We start from the raw sequence: 18,830 nt of genomic DNA, 5'->3' as shown, positions 1-18,830 counted from the left end.
CAGGACATCCACAATGAATATGCATATGAGAAATTTGCATACACTGTATGCAGATCTTTCTCACGCATATTCGTTTGTAGATATCTTGAAAATCTGACTGGCTAGGTGTGTGTCAAGAACTGGGTTGAGAACACCTGCTCTAACCACGATGCCACTTCTCTATAACCTATTGCCACTAGTGACATGTACCAAAGCATTTTCCCATATTTAGGAGTAATTCTGTATGTGAACGCCTATGTGGATGTCCAAAAAGATGACTTTTAAAAGCAGCATAAATGCCTATATGCCTTTATAAAATATGTATCCAGAACCAGTCCCAGCAGCGCACAAATCCTCATGCACAAATGTAGATCTGCTCTGAAGAAGGTGTACTCGTGTATTTTATAAAGTATGGGTGTATAACACAATTTTGCCCTCCCCCTCCCCAAGCTATGCTCCTGGGAATGCCTATACATGGTGCCTCTATTCGTACCTGTCATGTTGTTGGTGAGCATGGTGCCGATATTTGACTAGTCAATTGTATTAGAGCCCTTTCCATATGGAAAATGTTCTTTATGTGTGGAAAATGCTTTACATTAAAACATCCATACTGGGTCAGACCAATAGTCCATGTAGCCCAGTATCCTGTTTCCAACAGTGGCCAATCCAGGTCACAAGTACCTGGCAGAAACTCAAATCATAGCAACATTCCATGCTACAAATCTCAGGGCAAGCACTTGCTTCCCCATGTCTGTCTCAATAGCAGACTCAGTGGCGTTCTGTGGTTCACTGCCACCCAGGGTGGATTGCTGCTGCACGCGCGCGCCCCCCCCCCCCCCCCGACCCAGTGCCCACCTGTCTACCAGCTCTGTCCACCAGGCGCCTCGCGTGACTCTCCACTGCTGTAAAAGAAGAAAATTGCATCGGCCCTTCCCTCACTTTCTTCCGCCCTCTGATGTAACATCCTATTTCCTCGAGGGCCGACGAGGCGATTTTCTTCTCTTACAGCAGCGCAGACGCGAGGCGCCGCACCACACAGCTGCCGGGTGGATGGAGCTGGTAGGGACTCGCCAGCAGAGCACCCCCCCACCCGTTGACACCCGGGGCGGACTGCCCTGCCCCTGCTACGCCACTGAGCAGACTATGGACTTTTCCTCCAGAAACTTGTCCAAACCTTTTTTAAACCCAGATACACTAACCACCATTATCACATCCTCTGGCAAAGAGTTCCAGAGCTTAACTATTCGTTGAGTGAAAAAATATTTCCTCCTATTTGTTTTAAAAGTATTTCTATGTAAGTTCCTTGAGCGTCCCCTAGTCTTTGTACATTTGGAGCGAGTAAAAAATTGATTTACTTCTACTCATTCTACACGTTTCAGGATTTTGTAGACCTCAATCATATCTCCCCTCATCCATCTCTTTTCCAAGCTGAAGAGCCCTAACCTCTTTAGCCTTTCCTCATATGGGAAGAGTTCCATCCCCTTTATCATTTTGGTCGCTCTTCTTTGAACCTTTTCTAATTCTTCTATTTCTTTTTGATACTTCAACCAAAGTGAGGCTGCACCATGGAGCGATACAGAGACATTATAGTATTTTAGGTCTTATTTACCATCCCTGTCCTAATAATTCCTAGCATCCTGTTTGCTTTTTTGGTCGCTGCCATACACTGGGCAGATTTCAGTGTATTATCTACAGAAGCATGTAGCTCTTTTTCTTGGTTGGACCCTAGCATCAGGTAACTCTGATTCTGGATTATTCTTTCCAATGTGCATCACTTTGCATTTGTCCACATTAAATTTCATCTGCCATTTGGAAGCCCAGTTTTCTAATTTCCTAAGGTCTTCCTGCAATTTTTCACAGTCCGCATGTGTTCTAACAACCTTGAATAGTTTTGTCTCATCTGCAAATATAATCACCTCACTCGCCATTCCAATTTCCATATCATTTATAAATATGTTAAATACTACCAGTCCCAGTATGGATCCCTGCAGCACTCCACCCAAAAATCGGTGGCAAAAAATTTATGCAAAAAAATTACAGTATTTGTGCCCCTTATAGAATAGCAGCTAAGTGAATAAATGACGTTTAACTTAAGAGACCGGCAATTACGCCTGCTGAAAACAGGTGTGTGTATATATATATATATATGCCGGTGCCTAAGTTAGGTGCCAATCAATTCTATTCTGTAACAATGAACATAAATTCTGAGAACACTCCACCCCAGAATGCCCTCGAAATGCCCCCAACCATGCCATCTTGAATTTACACACAATAGGAATTCCATGCGCATGGTTATAGAATATGATGGCCTGGTAATTTTAGCCTGGTGCACTTCAATTTTCAAAGGGAAAGCATGTGCTTTCTTTCCCTTTGAAAATTAGCAGCTGCAAAGCACATGCATTAAAAGGAGCAGCATAAGTTGCACTAATTACTATGTAAGCCGCATTGAACCTGCTAATGAGTGGGAAAGCGCGGGGTATAAATGTTACAAATAATAATAATAACAATATTCAGCAGGAAGACGGGGAGGGAGAATATAAAATAGTGCTCATATGTTCTGAAAATGTGAAATCTGCAGGCTGTTTTACTCTCCTGATCTAAATGAGCCCAGAGCAGGTTGAGAGTGTGCATACTGTGAAAGCCAGTGTAGAAAAGGATGATTTTCAGCCCAGCCCAGCCCTTGGAAAATTGTTTTGAAAATTTTCCACAATAACCAGAAACGAGCATCATGTTTCATAAACAGCACTAAGGGGTTACTGTATGGTTCACATAAGATACTGTCATTAGCTGCTCTGTAAAAACATGTACAGTAAATAAAATATAGTCCTATGCAGGCTCATTAACCATCACAGGTATCTGAGTGTTGTCTTGTTTCCATGGAAACCATTATTGTATGTGTTCTCTCAATCTGTTGGGGTTTTTTTTTTCGTTTATTGCATCTAGCTTAATCAAAACTCATGACATCAAATGTGCAGGGTTTAGGTTTACATAGGATAGTAAGCACAAAAATGCTCTAAAAATGCATTTTACAAATAACTTATTGATCAGTATTCAGATCTGCATATTCAGTACCAGGCCATGTGTGGGCACCAGCATTCAGCTAGGACCACATAAGAGTATCTGGCCAGGTCCCAACCGCCTCCCCCCAAGCCTACCTTTCTGATCTCCGGTGCGGTAGTGAAAGGGCAGGAATGTTGCCACTCACTCCTACCTATCGCGGCTCACCCTTCAAAATGGCTGCCACAAGCTCTAGCAGATGTCTCACGGTACTTCAGTAGTACTCTGAGACTGCCACTACAGATCACAGCAGCCATTCTGAAAAGGAAGCTGTGATGGGCTGGAGCAAATAGATTTGGAAGATAGGTCCGGGGAGGGGTGGGGTCTACAGGGAAGGGAAATGGGACTTGATATACCGCCTTTCTGAAGTTTTTGCAACTACATTCAAAGCGGTTTACATATATTCAGGTACTTATTTTATACCAGGGGCAATAGAGGGTTAAGTGACTTGCCCAGAGTCACAAGGAGCTGCTGTGGGAATTGAACTCAGTTCCCCAGGATCAAAGTCCACTGATCTAACCACTAGGCTACTCCCGAGGGGATCCTTGGGGAAGTGGGTGGGGGATCATTGAGGGGGCAAGATGCTGTTTCCGGGAGTTGGGAGGATCGTAAGGGGGGCTGAGATCCTGTTCCGGGGAGCAGAATGGAAGGCATGGAGGGGAATTGGAAGGCAGAGTCAAGTGCAGCTCTCTCCGAGGGGGATTGGAAGGAGGGTTAGGTGCTGTTCTGGAGTGTGGGAATGAGGGGAGATTAGATGCTGTTCTGGGGTGGATGGGAGAAAGAGGGGATTGGAAAAGGATCAGATGCAGTTCTGGGGGGGGGGGGTGGAAGGGAAGGGGGATCAGAGTCAAGGGGGTCAGATTCTCCTCAAGGTGGGTGGGAAGGAGAGAGGATCAGAATGGGGGGCAGGAGGGTCAATTGCTATTCTGAGGGGGTGGGATCAGAATGGGGGTCAGATGCTGTCCGAGGATAGTGGAATTGGAATGGAGGTTTCTGGGAGAGGGAGGGAGGAAGAGGCAATCGCAACACATCAGGCAGGTATCCAGAAGTTACGTGGGTGCTTGGATGTTAGGTGGGTGTTAGCTAATACTCATTGCCAGCACCCACAAAATTTAGGACTGCTATTTATGAGCTACTACATGCCTGGTTAGCTATGCGGGCACTGGCACACAATATTGCTGTCTTGTGCATATCTTCACCCCAGGCTGGTATCCAGAAGTTATGTGGGTGCTGGCTGATATTCAGTGCCAATACCTATAAAATTTAGGACTTCTATTTGAGGTACTATATGCCTGGTTAGCTATGCAGGCACTGGCACTTAATATTGCTATCTTCTGCATAACTTCACCCCCCAGAATGCTTGTCTACTACCCAGACTTGATATGGCTGGTTAGTGCCGATACTCGGACCACTCCCCAATTATGTGCTGTTGAATATTGGTTGATGACCACTTGAACGCAATTTATGCAAGCAGAAACCTCTCCTGCTTCCTTATATTGCTTTGAACATCCGGTCCTTAATTGTACTTGTTCTTATATAAGAATTGAAAATACTAAGGAGGTCATCAAACAAAATGGTTGGCATATGCTATCTGCCACGGGGCCATTTTATTCCTATGGACCCTGTGACAGGTAGTTTCTGCTAATGCCCCACACCAAAAATCGGGAGAGACGGGACAACCATGTCTTCCTGAAAGTAGAGAAATGATATAACTGAATCTTATATAAACCTTTGGTACGTGCTGTATAAGTGGTGAAATAATAAAAGGGTGAAACTGGAACAGCTGAGTGTTAGGAACTTCCCTAGCAGGATTCCTTCCCTCCTTCCCCTGTTTTAAAGAAATCCTAAATATGCCACGAATTCTATAAAAGCCCCTGAAAACTGCACATGCAAGTTAAATGAATAATGAACTAATGGTACCAATAATTGGCTTGTTAACCAATTACTGGCACTAATTAAATTTAATTGAAATATAGACGTGTAAATTTTACGTGAGAGTTCAAAAAGGGGGCTTGGAAATGTGAGGGTCATGGGCAGAATGGGGGTGTTCCTAACATTTACACGCATCGTTATAGAATGAAGGGGATACACGCTTAATTTAGACATGTATATTTGCACCTAACTTTAAGTGCGGTTTATAGAATAGCGCTTTTTTTCAGCGCAGATTTTTTTTTGCATCATATATAGAATTCACCCCGAAATGCCTGCTCATGTTTGCAGTTCTGGCCTGCAGGGGGTGCAGGTCCAGGTACACAGACTTCTTGTTCACCTCATGTGCATCAGTATTTGTATAAAACAGTAGGGACTGGAAAACAGGGTCATGTGCAAAACACTCAGGGGGACCTTTCACTAAGGTGTGCTGGAAAATAGTCTGCGGTAGTGTAGCTGCGTGGTTTGGGCACGCGCAGATCCATTTTTCAGCGCACCTGCAAAAAAAAAAGCCTTTTTAAAAATTTTTGCCAAAAATGGACATGTGTCAAAATAAAAATTTGCCGCGCATCCATTTTAGGTCTGAGACCTTACCACCAACCATTGACTTAGTGGTAAGGTCTCGCGCATTAACCGGATGGTAATGACCTACACGTGTCAAATGCAACTTGGCGCGCATAGCGGACGCGCACCAAAAAATAAAAATAATTTTCTGACGCAGGCCAAAAATTAAATTACCGGAAGAGCCACACAGTAGCTGGGCGGGAACTCCAAATTGGTGCACGTTGGGTGCACGTAGCACTTACGCGGCTTAGTAAAAGGACCCCACAGTTATTTGTTCATAGGGCTGATCCTGAGTGTATGTAAATTAGCACTGGAGTTCCTTTTCTTCTTGATCACTGCTAGATAATAATTAGTGCAAATGAATGAGAGTGTTCTTTATTTCACTGTTATATATAAGTGAAATTGTTGCTGTATGTTTTAGTTTGCCAATTTTATAGTTTGGTAATTACATAGTTTATTTTGTAAGATGTTTTAATTGTTGTAAGTTCATTTTATGATGTATGTAACCTTGGAAGCCACCTAGATTTGTAGTTAGACGGGGTATAAGATATTTTTAAATAAAATAAAATGTGTGTTTAACCCTAGTTACTGAACCCAAATGTTGGCTATTTTGTGGTGTAAATAAATATTAATGATTTAAAAACATTGGGGCCCTTTTACTAAGCCGCGTAAGTGACTACGCACACCCAATGCACGTCAAAATTGAGTTACTGCCCGGTTACCGCGTGGCTCTTGCATTAATTTCATTTTTGACACACATATTTTATTTATTTATTTTTATTTATTTGTTACATTTGTATCCCACATTTTCCCACCTATTTGCAGGCTCAATGTGGCTTACATAGTACAGTAGAGGCGATTGCCAAGACTGGTATGAACAAATACAAAGTGGGGTTATGGTAAAGTAATGATCAAGTGTGATAAACACATTGGGGGTCACAAGGAGGAAAAGTTAGGTTATGTCCAGTACGAACTTTTATATTGTTATGTTGCTGGGTAAAGGCATTTAAGTTGGATCGTTAGGGTTTGCCTTTTCGAACAGGTTAGTCTTTAGGAGTATCTGGAAGTTTAGGTGGTCGTATGTTGTTTTCATGGCGATTGGTAGTGCGTTCCATAGTTGCGTGCTTATATAAGAGAAGCTGGATGTATAGGTTGATTTGTATTTGAGTCCTTTGCAGGTTGGGTGGTGGAGATTGAGGTATGAAAAATCATTTTTATTTTTGGGCGCACGTATTGTATGTGCGCCAAGTGGCATTTGACATGCGTAGGTCATTACTGCCAGGTTACCGCATGAGTCTTTGCCGCTAGGTCAATGGCTGGCAGTAAGGTCTCGGACCCAAAATGGATGCGCGCCAATTTCAGTTTTGCCGCACGTTCGTTTTTGGCAAAAATTTTAAAGTAGGCCTTTTTTACAGGCGCGCTGAAAAAAGGATCGGTGCGCACCCAAAACCCGCGCCTACAGTACCGCAAGCCATTTTTCAGCACGCCTTTGTAATTCAGGACCGTTTGGCTCTCCTAATATATCAACAGTCACAGCATAAGGTAAATCGTTGTTTTTGTTCTCATTTTAGCTTTGGAATGTGTGATTGCTGTCAGTCTCAGGCTAATGAAGAGACGAAAACAAAGCTAGAGCAATATGGCTGTCTTTCCAGCATGTCCATCTGTTAGTGTTGGCTGGTTCCCCCATCATCAGTCAAATCCTTTTTGATGCAGAGGTTGTGATGCTATAAACTACACAAGTAATGATGCTAATAGGTAGTGCTCAGAACTAAAGATAATAAGTTTGGTTGATCTTTGTCCCTCCCCCCCCCCCCCCCCCCCCCCCCCCCCCCCATTGTTTTATTCCTTACTGAGGCTAGAGAAGCAGACTTGGAGGAGCTGGGGAAGACAGAAAAGTACATAGAGGAGACTTACAGGGGCATTGTGGAGAAGTCTCAACTCCAGTCTGGCAGCCCCTGTGCTGCCTTGGAGGAGGGAGGTCTTCTAGAAGGAGATCATCACCCTGGTGAAGTAGGAAGTACTCCTGTAGCCATGGGACGCACTATCCTCTCGCACCAAAGATATGTCTCCAAGAACTTCTGGCAAGGCGGGAAAGGTTAGGACAGCTGTTGTAGTTGGTGATTCGGTCATTAGGCATGTAGATAGCTGGATGGCCTGGTCACTTGGCTGCCTGATGTGGAGATGGCAGACCTCACACATCACCTGGGGAGGAGACTGCTGTCTTGGTACATGTGGGTACCAGTGACATAGGGAAATGTGGGAGGGAGGTTCTGGAAGCCAAATATAGGCTCGGGTAGAAGCTGAAGTCCAGATCCTCCAGGGTAGCACTTTCAGAAATGCTTCGTGTTCCAAGCGCAAGACCCAAAAGGCAGGCAGAACACCAAAGTCTCAATGGATGGTTGAGAGAATAGTTTCAGGGATGAGGGATTTAGATTTGTTAGGAACTGGGTGACATTCTGGGAAAGGGGGAGATTGTTCCGAAAGGATGGGCTCCACCTTAACCAGGATGGAACCAGGCTGTTGGTGCTAACTTTTAAAAAGGAGATAGAGCAACGTTTAAACTAGAATAGAGGGGGGGGGGGTGAAAGCCGACAGTTTCCCAAGAGTGCATGGTTCAGTGGGAGTATCCTTGAAGGATACTGTTGGAATAGGACATTGAAATAAGGGCATGTCTTCTCTGGAGTGCAATAGGTAAGAAGTGGTCTTCAGAGAGCATGCAGGGAGCAGAAAGGAACAGATCACACATCAAAAATGGAAGCCGAAGTTTATTCAACACAAGAGATCTCATACAGTCAAAAGCTCAACGTGGACTTCGTTTCACCCCAGCAAAGGGCTGCATCAGGGGTAAAGAAGAACCCATAATCAAATAAAAACCTCAGGGAAATTCAAAAAGAGCTGCTTCAGTTTCATGCCACAGAATTCCTTTCAAGTTCACTTGGGTTCCAGGCTCACAGAGTCCAATGCATTCAGGTTCTGTTATTACTCCAACCTCACAAGTATTTACACCTACTGAAGGAGTCTGTACCGTAAGCTGTGATATTAGATGAAGATGGGGAAAAGTAAGCCAGCAGGATCTGAGTTGTGATGCTGCTGGGAATTGGTGGTGGAGGGGCAGGCTTTGTAAACAGGGGGTCAACCTGTAACTGAAATTATTTTTTCCTTGGATGACAAGAGCAGGTCATTTAGAAACTGTTTCATGCATGTCATTTCAATTACAGGTTGACTCCCTGTTTACAAAGCCTGCCCCTCCACCACCGATTCCCAGCAGCATCACACCTCAGATCCTGCCTTCTTACTTGTCCCCATTTTTAATATCAGAGCAGCTTATGGTGAGGACTCATTCAGTAGATGTAAATACTTGTGAGGTTGGAGTAATAACAGAGCCTGGAACTCATGTGAACTTAGAAGGAATTGTGAGGTATGAAACTGAAGAAGCTTTATTTTGAATTTCCCTGAGGTTTTTACGTTATAGATGGTTCTTTACCCTTAACGCAGCCCTTTGCTGGGACGAAACATAGTCCATGACTGTATGAGATCTCTTCCATTTTGTTGTGATCGACTCCCTTCTGCTCACTCTTCTGGAGTTCATCCATGCTATCTACGACGTTGATCCTGCATTGAGTGGAAGGCATGGTCCCCACTCATAACCCACCCATTCTGCATCCTTTTCCTGCCTCCCTTCTAAAGCAAGCACTTAACACATGAATTTAGCATGCAGTAAATATCATACCCATTCAGTAACGTTTAGTATGTGCTAATTTACATAGTAACTGCTTACCATACTTTAATAAATAGGCCCCAACGTTTTCCACTCAAAATCCATTCAAATTTAGGAGTTTAAAAATTGTGCCTAAAATAATCAGAATAAATGATCTTGTTTGTATTTTTTTTTTTTTTTGAAACCTGCAGCTGATGCTATCCAAAGCCACAGCTCGGTGCTTCTAGAAAATGGCTCCGCCAGCACGCCCACATCTCCGGACATGTCGTCTTCTCCCAGCACACTGCAGACCCAATTGCAGAGGAGGACACGGAGATCAAGCCTCATGAGCATGAACAGTGAAATCTCAGGGTCGTTGGAGAGCTTGTCATCAACAAACATTGCCAATAGTAAGGACTGTTGGATTGTTGTCCCAAGATATGCTGGTTCTTGCTTTGTTGTACTTACTTTGCTGAGGACCATCATGTGTATTAAGCACGCTTCTTCTATAAGGACTTGGTTGAGGTTTCAGCTTTACACTTTGCATGTTATCTCTCTAACGACACTTTTGAGAGGCATTTTCGATATGATGTCTAAGTCCGATTTCAGATGTTTTGCTAAAAACGCACAAAAAAATTGAGGGGTGAACATAGCGATTTTCAAACCAGAAAACTGAAAATTGCTACTTTTTTTTTGTACCATTTTTGGGGGAAAAAAAACACAAAAACAAGCCGTTGAGATGTCTGGAGGGCAGGATTCTCAGTAGACTGTCCAAACAGAAATCCTTCAGAGCAGTGGGACAATCTAGGGGGCACTGCAGTGGATTTCACATAAAAGGTCCCAGGTACACATCTCACCATAACCCCCTTATATTTTATGGTGAGCCCTCCAGGAATACAAAAAATGATTAAGAGGATGGAACTCCTCTCATATGAGGAAAGGCTAAAGAGGTTAGGGCTCTTCAGCTTGCAAAAGAGATGGATGAAGGGAGATATGATTGAGGTCTACAAAATCCTGAGTGGTGTAGAACGGGTAGAAGTGAATCGATAAGCACAAAGACTAAGGAACACTTGTGCCCTTTTACTAAGCCGCATAAGCGTCTTCGTGTGCCTAATGCACGCCAAAATGGAGTTACTGCCCGACTACCACGTGGCTCTTGCGGTAATTTCATTTTTGGCATGCATCTGAAAAATATTTTTTCTTTTTGGACGCGCGTGGCATTTGATTCGCATAGGTCATTACCACCCAGATTCTTTACCACTAGGTCAGTGGCTGGCGGTAAGATTGCAGACCCAAAATGGATGCGCTGCAATTTTGATTTTGCCGCACGCCCATTTTCGGCAAAAAAGGCCTTTTTCATAATTGCGCTGAAAAATGGATTGGTGTGTGCCCAAAACCTGCGCTTACACTACCGCAAGCCATTTTTCAGCACACCTTAGTAAAAGAACCCCTTAATGAAGTTACATGGAAATACTTTTAAAACAAATAGGAGGAAATATTTTTTTTTACTCAATGAATAGTAAAACTCAGGAACTTGTTGCCAGAGGATATGGTAATAGCAGTTAGCATATCTGGGTTTAAAAAAGGTTTGGACAAATTCCTGGAGGAAAAGTCCATAGTCTGCTATTGAGACAGACATGGGAAAGCCATTGCTTGTCCTGGGATTGGTAGCATAGAATGTTGCTACTATTTGCGTTTCTGCCAGGTACTTGTGACTTGGATAGGCCACTGTTAGAAGCAGGATACTGGGCTAGATGGACTATTGGTCTGTCCCAGTATGCTGTTCTTAGTGTGACCAACTGTACACCACTACAATATCCCTTAAGCCTGCAGGTGTCACCTATATATGTAGATACAGTAAGTTATTTGTGGTTTTTGGAGGGCTAACACTTTCCACCACAAGTGTACCAGTTAGAGAGGGATATGGGCCAGGGTCTCCTTTTCTACAGTCCACTGCATTGGCCACTAAGCTACTTCAGGGACCTGCTTGCTGCTGTAAGAGAAATGGCCATTATATCTGTAGCTGTCATAGAGCCTGGTATAACATAACAATATGGCTTGTATTCCACTAATACCTCTCGGTTTGAAGCGGATTCCAGTAAAAAGAAGCAAGTCATTTCCAGGAATTACAAACTATGGATTACAAATATACACATTTCAATCTTAAAAATAAAAAAATACTGTTACTTTATCCTCTTGGGAGGGGTGGGATGGGATCAGTAATCACTGAGGGATTAAGGGGAGGGGCATATCTTCATCCCTTCAGTGGGTCAACTGGTCAGTTTGGACACCTTTTTATCACTTAGTCGTTATCCCGCCCAAAACATGCTCCCTTTCAATTTAGACAAACTGCAGAGAAAAATGTCTCAAATATGAGTTTCAAAAATCGTGATACGTCCATCTGCTACTTTATGCCATCTTTTGGAAGTGTTTCTGTTTTGAAAATGAGCCTCTTTGATATTATGGATGAAAGCTTGGTCCTGTTAACTATCTTTGATGCATAAAATATTGTATATGTTTTTGATAGGGTAGAGAAGTTGAAACTCATTGCAACTGAGTACTGGTGACCACAGCCGGGAAAGTCCTTTGTTTTGTCACCACAAAAATCAAAAGCAAAGAGGCTACAATATTTGAAACAAAAAGAAGTACTTTCTCTCTCCCCCCCCCCCCCCCCCCCTCAAATCTCACCAATGTCTTTCCCTCTTTTTTTCTGTCACCCCTCTGCATTTTTATTTCTATCCTTCCTCCCATCCTACAAAAGCAATCCTCAATGAAACAAATCATTCCTTAAACCACTCATGTGCACCAAAAAACACCTCTCACACTACCTTACCTACCACCTTTCCATCTAAATCCCCTTTTACCTTCAGCCTATTATCGATTGTACTTAAGATCTTGTAATGACTACATCATAACAACACTCTGTAAGCCACATTGAGCCTGCAAAAAGGTGGGATAATGTGGGGTACAAATGCAATAAATAAATAAAATCCAGTCTCTTTCCCATGTTGTCCATTCCTTACCTAACGCATTTCTTTCTTTCTGACCACCCATGCCCTTATCTCATGTTTTTCTTCTCTTTCTTTCCCTGGCTTCTTATTGCCTTTCCTTGCTTATTATATAGCTCTTCCTCCCTGCCTTCACATGGCCTGTCTCCATTTCCCATCCCTTTACTACATTTGAGCAATACACATCCCCGTAGTTCAGCTGCTGCTCCTATAATGTCAGGGAACTCGCAAATGTGGCAGAAAAATACAGAAATAATTCCCATTGGGAGGAGAGGTCTCTCAGGGGCATTTGTGGTTGGGGGAGAGGCTTTGGGAGGAGTGGGAGAGTGCAGGCTTATGTACCGGGGATGGTAAAGTAAGCTCATTTTTTTTCTGGGGTTATTTTTCCAGCTATAAACATGGCTTCTAGTGTTCTCTGCAAGCTGTGTTATGATTTACATAGTAATGAGCATTACATGTATTTGCATATTTTGCATGTAATTACTATCCAGCTTATAATTGAAAAAGAAAAACGCCTATATTGCGACCCAAATCGGGAGATAGACGTTTATCTCACAAAAACGAATAAAGCGGTATAATCGAAAGCCGGATTTGGACGTTTTCAACTGCACTCCGTCGCGGATGCGGACAAAGTTGATGGGGGCGTGTCAAAGGCGTGGTGAAGGCGGAACTGGGGCGTGGTTATCGGCCGATCAGAGATAGGCGCCTTTCGCCGATAATGGAAAAAAAATATGCGTTTTTAGCGAGAATTTAGGGCACTTTTCCTGGACCCTGTTTTTCCACGAATAGGGCCCCAAAAAGTGCCCTAAATGACCAGATGACCACTGGAGGGAGTCGGGGATGACCTCCCCTGACTCCCCCAGTGGTCACAAACCCCCTCCCACCACAAAAATATACCGTTTCACAACTTTTTATGTTCACCCTCAAATGTCATACCCACCTCCCTGGCAGCAGTATGCAGGTCACTGGAGCAGTTATTAGGGGGTGCAGTGGACGTCAGGCAGGTAGACCCAGGCCCATCCCCCCCCACCTGTTACACTTGTGCTGGTAAATGGGAGCCCTCCACACCGCCCCCCAAACCCACTGTACCCACATGTAGGTGCCCCCCTTCTCCCCTTAGGACTATAGTAATGGTGTAGACTTGTGGGTGGTGGGTTTTGAGGGGGATTTGGGGGGCTCAACACCCAAGGGAAGGGTGCTATGCACCTGGGAGCTCTTTTACCTTTTTTTTTGTTTTTGTAAAAGTGCCCCCTAGGGTGCCCTGTTGGTGTCCTGGCATGTGAGGGGGACCAGTGCACTACGACTCCTGGCCCCTCCCACGAACAAATGCCTTGGATTTATTCGTTTTTGAGCTGGGCGCTTTCATTTTCCATTATCGCTGAAAAACAAAAACGCCCAGCTCACAAATTGTCAAATAAAACATGGACGTCTATTTTTTCCCAAAATACGGTTCGGTCCGCCCCTTCACGGACCCGTTCTTGGAGATAAACGCCCATGGAGATAGACGTTTTCGTTCGATTATGCCCCTCCACGTATCCCACAGTAACCAAAATAACTTTTATGGCACTGCAACCTGCATTAGAGTCCTTTAACACACTTTAAGGGGCAAAGAACATGGATTATTGCCGTAAAGCAGCTTGAGAACTTTCCCCCTTTGTCATCTGTCTAAGCAAGTCCTTCACAGATTTTTGCTTCAAATATACTTGAGAAAGTTCTTATTAGTTTTTGTGTCTGCAGAGTGCTTCTTCTCAAAATCTCTTTTGTTCTGTCTTGTTCTTTTATTTCTAAATTGGATTTCTTTATGAATTTTCTTCATTTAGATGCACTTTTCTTTTTTTTGTAGCCTTTTCTATCTCACTATTTAAATGTGCTGGCACGTTTGGTCTTTTGTCTCGTTTCTCATTTGCTCTTAGCTTGTAAGATTGATTTTCTAAACAGTTTTCAGCTGCAAGCAAACTTATAACCGTGTAGCTCCTTCTTTTTGGATATATTTCTAATTCCTTCATTTTATCACAGTCCCTCTTGTTATAGTTTAAATGCAGGTAGGCCCCTCATATCCCCCTCTAATGATTGTCAGATTTGATTATATTAAGATAATTATTGCCAGATATTGGAAGATATCTCAGTCCAAACAATGCACTCCTGTTGACTCCCCCCATGAACTAGTTTAAAAAGTGATCTTATATGCTTTTTAAATATTAGCACCAGCAGCCTAGTTCTGCTCCTGACAGATCTAAAGCCACCTTCCATTGTCTCATCCATGCAGTGAGATTCTGGAGCTCAGCATGCATCTGGCGATTCTACACATGGAATGGGGATCATTTCTAAGAAATTTCTTACCTAAAAACCTAAAGTTTGGCTTTTAGAACCTCCCTGCTGCAACTTCCCATGTTGATTCCTAAAATCTTAGGTGGTGCTTGAGGTCTGCCACCTTCCCACAAGGCAAGCAGGTGACCCAAGTGATCCTCATGATTACCAGCCATAAGCTATTTATGTTTCTGATGATCAAACTGCCAAGTGCAATGACAGTCCTAGTCCTTCCCTCTGGAATCCATGCCCCACCACAAACCAAATGGCTCTTTAGAGTCCCTCCCCCCCCCCCTAATTGCTCCACATAGTGCTGGTGGCCATCTGGGACCACCAGGAACACCTCTCCGCCCAAGGCATGAAACCCTCCTGAAGGCCCCTCCCCCAGGTCTACTGCAATGTCATCTCTGGCTCCTGCTCTTGCCAGCACCATAATCCAAAATGGCACCAGGAACCCCTAAGCAGTGGTGTCACAGTCTGCTGCTAGGGGTCATATTTCTGTATTAGGGGATTTTACCAGCTATACTGTACTTTGCAGTGTGCACTTGGTACATACCACAAGCCACAGTATAGTATTTACATAGTAATGAGCTGCTGTACATGCATTTCCATGTTTTGCATCTCATTACTGTGTACCCTACGTCTCCTTAAATCTGCGTTAGGGCAAGACAATCTGTGTTAGTGCTCTTGGAAAAATAACAGGGGATATTGCCCTAACGCAACTTGACAACTTCCCCCTTTTGTTTAAAATCAAATGACAATTTTAACATGCCAGTTCACATTTTGTATACCTTGTGTTTTTATTGCTATCCTCTTTTTATGTAGGTGTGGGGGAAGGAGGGAGAGAGAAATTGCATTAAATACATTTTCATTGCATATATGTATTTGTTTGTTTTATTTATTGGGATTTATTAACCACCTTTAAGAAGAGAAACTTCTTGGAGACATCAGAAACTGAACAAGCCACCGCGGCAACTTTGGTAGCCACAGTGGCTTTATTCCTAGACAAGCAATGGTTGTTGAAAATGTTTTTTAAACATAAGGATAAACTGTTTCTGGGATTAAAGATATTATTATTTCCAGATATCTCGAAGAATACACAAAAGAAACGTAAACAATTTTTGATATTGAAACCAGAAGTATTGCGGCTAGGCAGAACATTTTATCTTCGATTTCCTTGTAAATGCATTGTATCCTATAATGCTCATAAATATGTTTTCATGGATTACATCTCATTTAACAACATTTGTGGCCTCTAAAAGAGCTGAAGGAGTGACATAATATAAACCTTGCTTAAATTTCTTCTAGATGTTAAATATCCTTAAAAGAAAAATTTCCTTTTAGTCCTCCTGAATAATGGATATCTCTCTCGTACAATGTGGACTTGAGTGTTGTAGATGTTAATTGTATTTTCCTTTTTCTTTTTTGACTGTTTCTAAAAGTAACACTTTCCAATCAAGTGTAACTCCTTGAAATAATTGGCAGAGTTTAAAAAGGGTTTGAACGGTTTCCTAAAGGACAAGTCCATAGACCGCTACTAAATGCCCTTGACCTGGATTGGCCGCTGTCGGGGACAGGATGCTGGGCTCGATGGACCCTTGGTCTTTTCCCAGTAGGGCATTACTTATGTATAAAAATAAAAAAGGAGATTCTCTCAATATAGCATTTATGTACCACTAGTAAAAAAGGCCCGTTTCTGTAGGCAAGGAAACGGGCCTTAGGCAGGCAATTCCCCCCCCCCCCCCCCGTGCTACGGCCCCCTCGAACCCCCCCCTTCCGCGAACCTGTCGTTCCCCCCCCCCCCGTGCGAGCGAAAACTGCCGCCACCGTGTTGTTCTTCCCTTCCCGTAGGTTCTTCAATCATCTTGTCTGGAAGTTCCTCTGCGTGCGTCTGACGTCAGACGCACGGAGTTAAACTTTCTGAGAAGATGATTGAGGAACCCACCCGAAGGTAGTGCACAACAGCGGCGGGAGGGGGGGTGCGGTTTTCGGGGTTCTGGGGGGGGGGTCGACAGGTTCGCGGGAGACGGTGGGTTTTGAGGGGGCCATAGCGCGGGGGGGTGACAGCTGATTCCGAGGCAGTAGGAATCAGCTGTGTTGACGTCAGTGACGTCCGTGCGTGTCTGCCTCGCAGACCACTTGCAGCCAGGGAGCCACGGTCCCAAGCATAGAACGTTGGAGGTGAGAATTATTATATAGGAAGAGCGAATCTATTGCAGGGAAATTACCCAGTAGCACATATGGTCTTTTGTTAACTATTCAGCCCAGTTGACGTATTCCTTTCAAAATGCACCCTACTGTGTTTGCAGACGCCACAGAACTCTTAGCTTACCTTTCACTGCACGTAGATTGAAAATCCATGTACTAAAGATAACCTGAATCAATACCAGCAAGTGTTTGAAACACTAGAGGAATGGCTACGCTCGTTCTTTTGATCGTAAGCCATTGCTTCTTTACCTCTTAACTGCCAGAGCGTGAAAAACAGGAATCCTCCTCCTTGAAGGATCATAAATAAATCAGAACCTCTTTTATAAAGATGTCTGACAGAACGCTGAATTGTGTTGACAGAACTCTAATCCAGCTCTCTGCTCACTCTGCAGTTACTGCCAAGTGGTGGGGAGCAAAGAGGATAGACTATGCCTTGTACTGCCCAGACGTTCTGACTGCATTTCCGACAGTGGCTCTTCCCCACCTCTTTCATGCCAGCTACTGGGAGTCTACAGACGTGGTGGCGTTTATTCTGAGACAGGTATTTGCAGTCTATTAAAGGCAGTTACTGCCTGCTTTGTGCTCTTTTCTGAACTATAATCTCTTTTCTTCAAATATTTGATAACATCCACTACTCTTAAAGTACTTTGGGCCCTGTTTACTAAGGTGAGCTAAAAATTAGTACACGAATGCTAGGCACACCCATATATTTCTATGGGTGTCTGTAGCGTTAGTGCGCACTAAAAATGCTAGTACGCCTATAGCACAGCTTAATAAACGGGGCCCTTTGTATTCTTATTATGATGTATGCTCAAATGCATTTGATATGAATTGGGAATGGTGGAAGGGGACCAACAAATAAGCTGATAGTCAAAGCTGTGCAATTTTGCGTCCTTTCTAAAATGGGGCTGTAAATGATTTCTGGACATTTTGGACACTGACAACACATACTTTTCCTCCAGGTCCATGACCTCTACCAGTGCTGTACATCACTGATCTGATGAGGAAATCAATATTTGGCTATATCCTATAACATGTGATATATTGGGGGGTGATGTTTAGCCCATGGCAGTAAGTGGCTCATAAGTTGCTTTCAGCTATGGGCTGACCTATCCCTGGATATTCTTTGCTGGCACATATATCCGCTGATCTGGAAATTAACCGGGCACTGGCCGATATTCAGACTGGTGCTTTGTTAACTTGGCACATAAAATTAAAGACAGCTGTTTTGCTAACTTGCTAATCTACCCTAACTCCGCCGCCTGCCTGCCTGCCCCTAACCTAGATGGATAAGGGATGGCCTGTTAGCAGTGATATTCTGCAGCTGAATATTGATGACTGGCCAGGGTTTAAATGGGAAGGAGCCGCTTCTGAATAGTGACCCCCACCCCATTACTTTAAAAATAGAAAATCAGAATTAAATGTGCCAACCACATAGTAGAAACAAAACACTCTTCATCCTCTCCTGAGCTTACAAATTCCAGTACCAGTAATGGCTTTAGAGGGTGACAAACCAGGCAACTGCCTGGGGCCTCACATCTTAGGTAGAGATTTTGCAACTACTTATCTTAAGCTTCTAAGTGGTGTAACGTGAATCTGTTGCCCAGGTCCTGAACAACCCTAAGGTCACCACTGCCTGGCACTTTAGGTCTGCCAGTTTACTTTCCTATATATCATTCTTTTTTTTTTCAATAAAATATTTTCAAACCTATTGTACCTGTTACTTTTTTATTCTCATCTTCATCTTTTATCATTTGTTTTTTATTTATTTATTTGTAACATTTGTATCCCACATTTTCCCACTCATTATCGGGCTCAATGTGGCTTATATAATACCGTAAAGGCGATCGCCAAGTCCGGTCGATGTTAAACAAATACAGTTTAAAATAAGGGTCAGGTAAGGTTAGAGTAAACAGGTACAAAAAGGGACAAGGAAATAAAGGAATATATAATGTCCAGTGCGATGTAAGGTATTTTTCTGAATCCACCTCAGTTTTTCATCTGTTCTTTGTGTTTCAGTTTATACTTCATATTTTCATTTTTTTTCTCTTCTATTCACTTTTCATTGTTCTACATTTCCT

General features: G+C 43.3%; 1 protein-coding gene across 1 annotated transcript in view; it reads left to right on the top strand.

Annotated features, from left to right (window-relative positions):
• PITPNM3 (PITPNM family member 3) overlaps window positions 1-18,830 on the top strand; it is a 724,998-nt gene that overhangs the window by 596,190 nt on the left and 109,978 nt on the right. Inside the window, exons 11-12 of the mRNA XM_030185997.1 lie at window positions 9,439-9,636; window positions 17,142-17,290. Of these exons, the coding sequence (XP_030041857.1) occupies window positions 9,439-9,636; window positions 17,142-17,290 (347 nt within the window). The remainder of the gene's footprint in view (window positions 1-9,438; window positions 9,637-17,141; window positions 17,291-18,830) is intronic.

This window comes from Microcaecilia unicolor, chromosome 13 (assembly GCF_901765095.1).
Source record: "Microcaecilia unicolor chromosome 13, aMicUni1.1, whole genome shotgun sequence".
Lineage (NCBI taxonomy): Eukaryota > Metazoa > Chordata > Amphibia > Gymnophiona > Siphonopidae > Microcaecilia > Microcaecilia unicolor.
The sequence above is the reverse complement of the archived record's forward strand: the minus strand, read 5'-3'. Positions and strand labels throughout refer to the sequence as shown.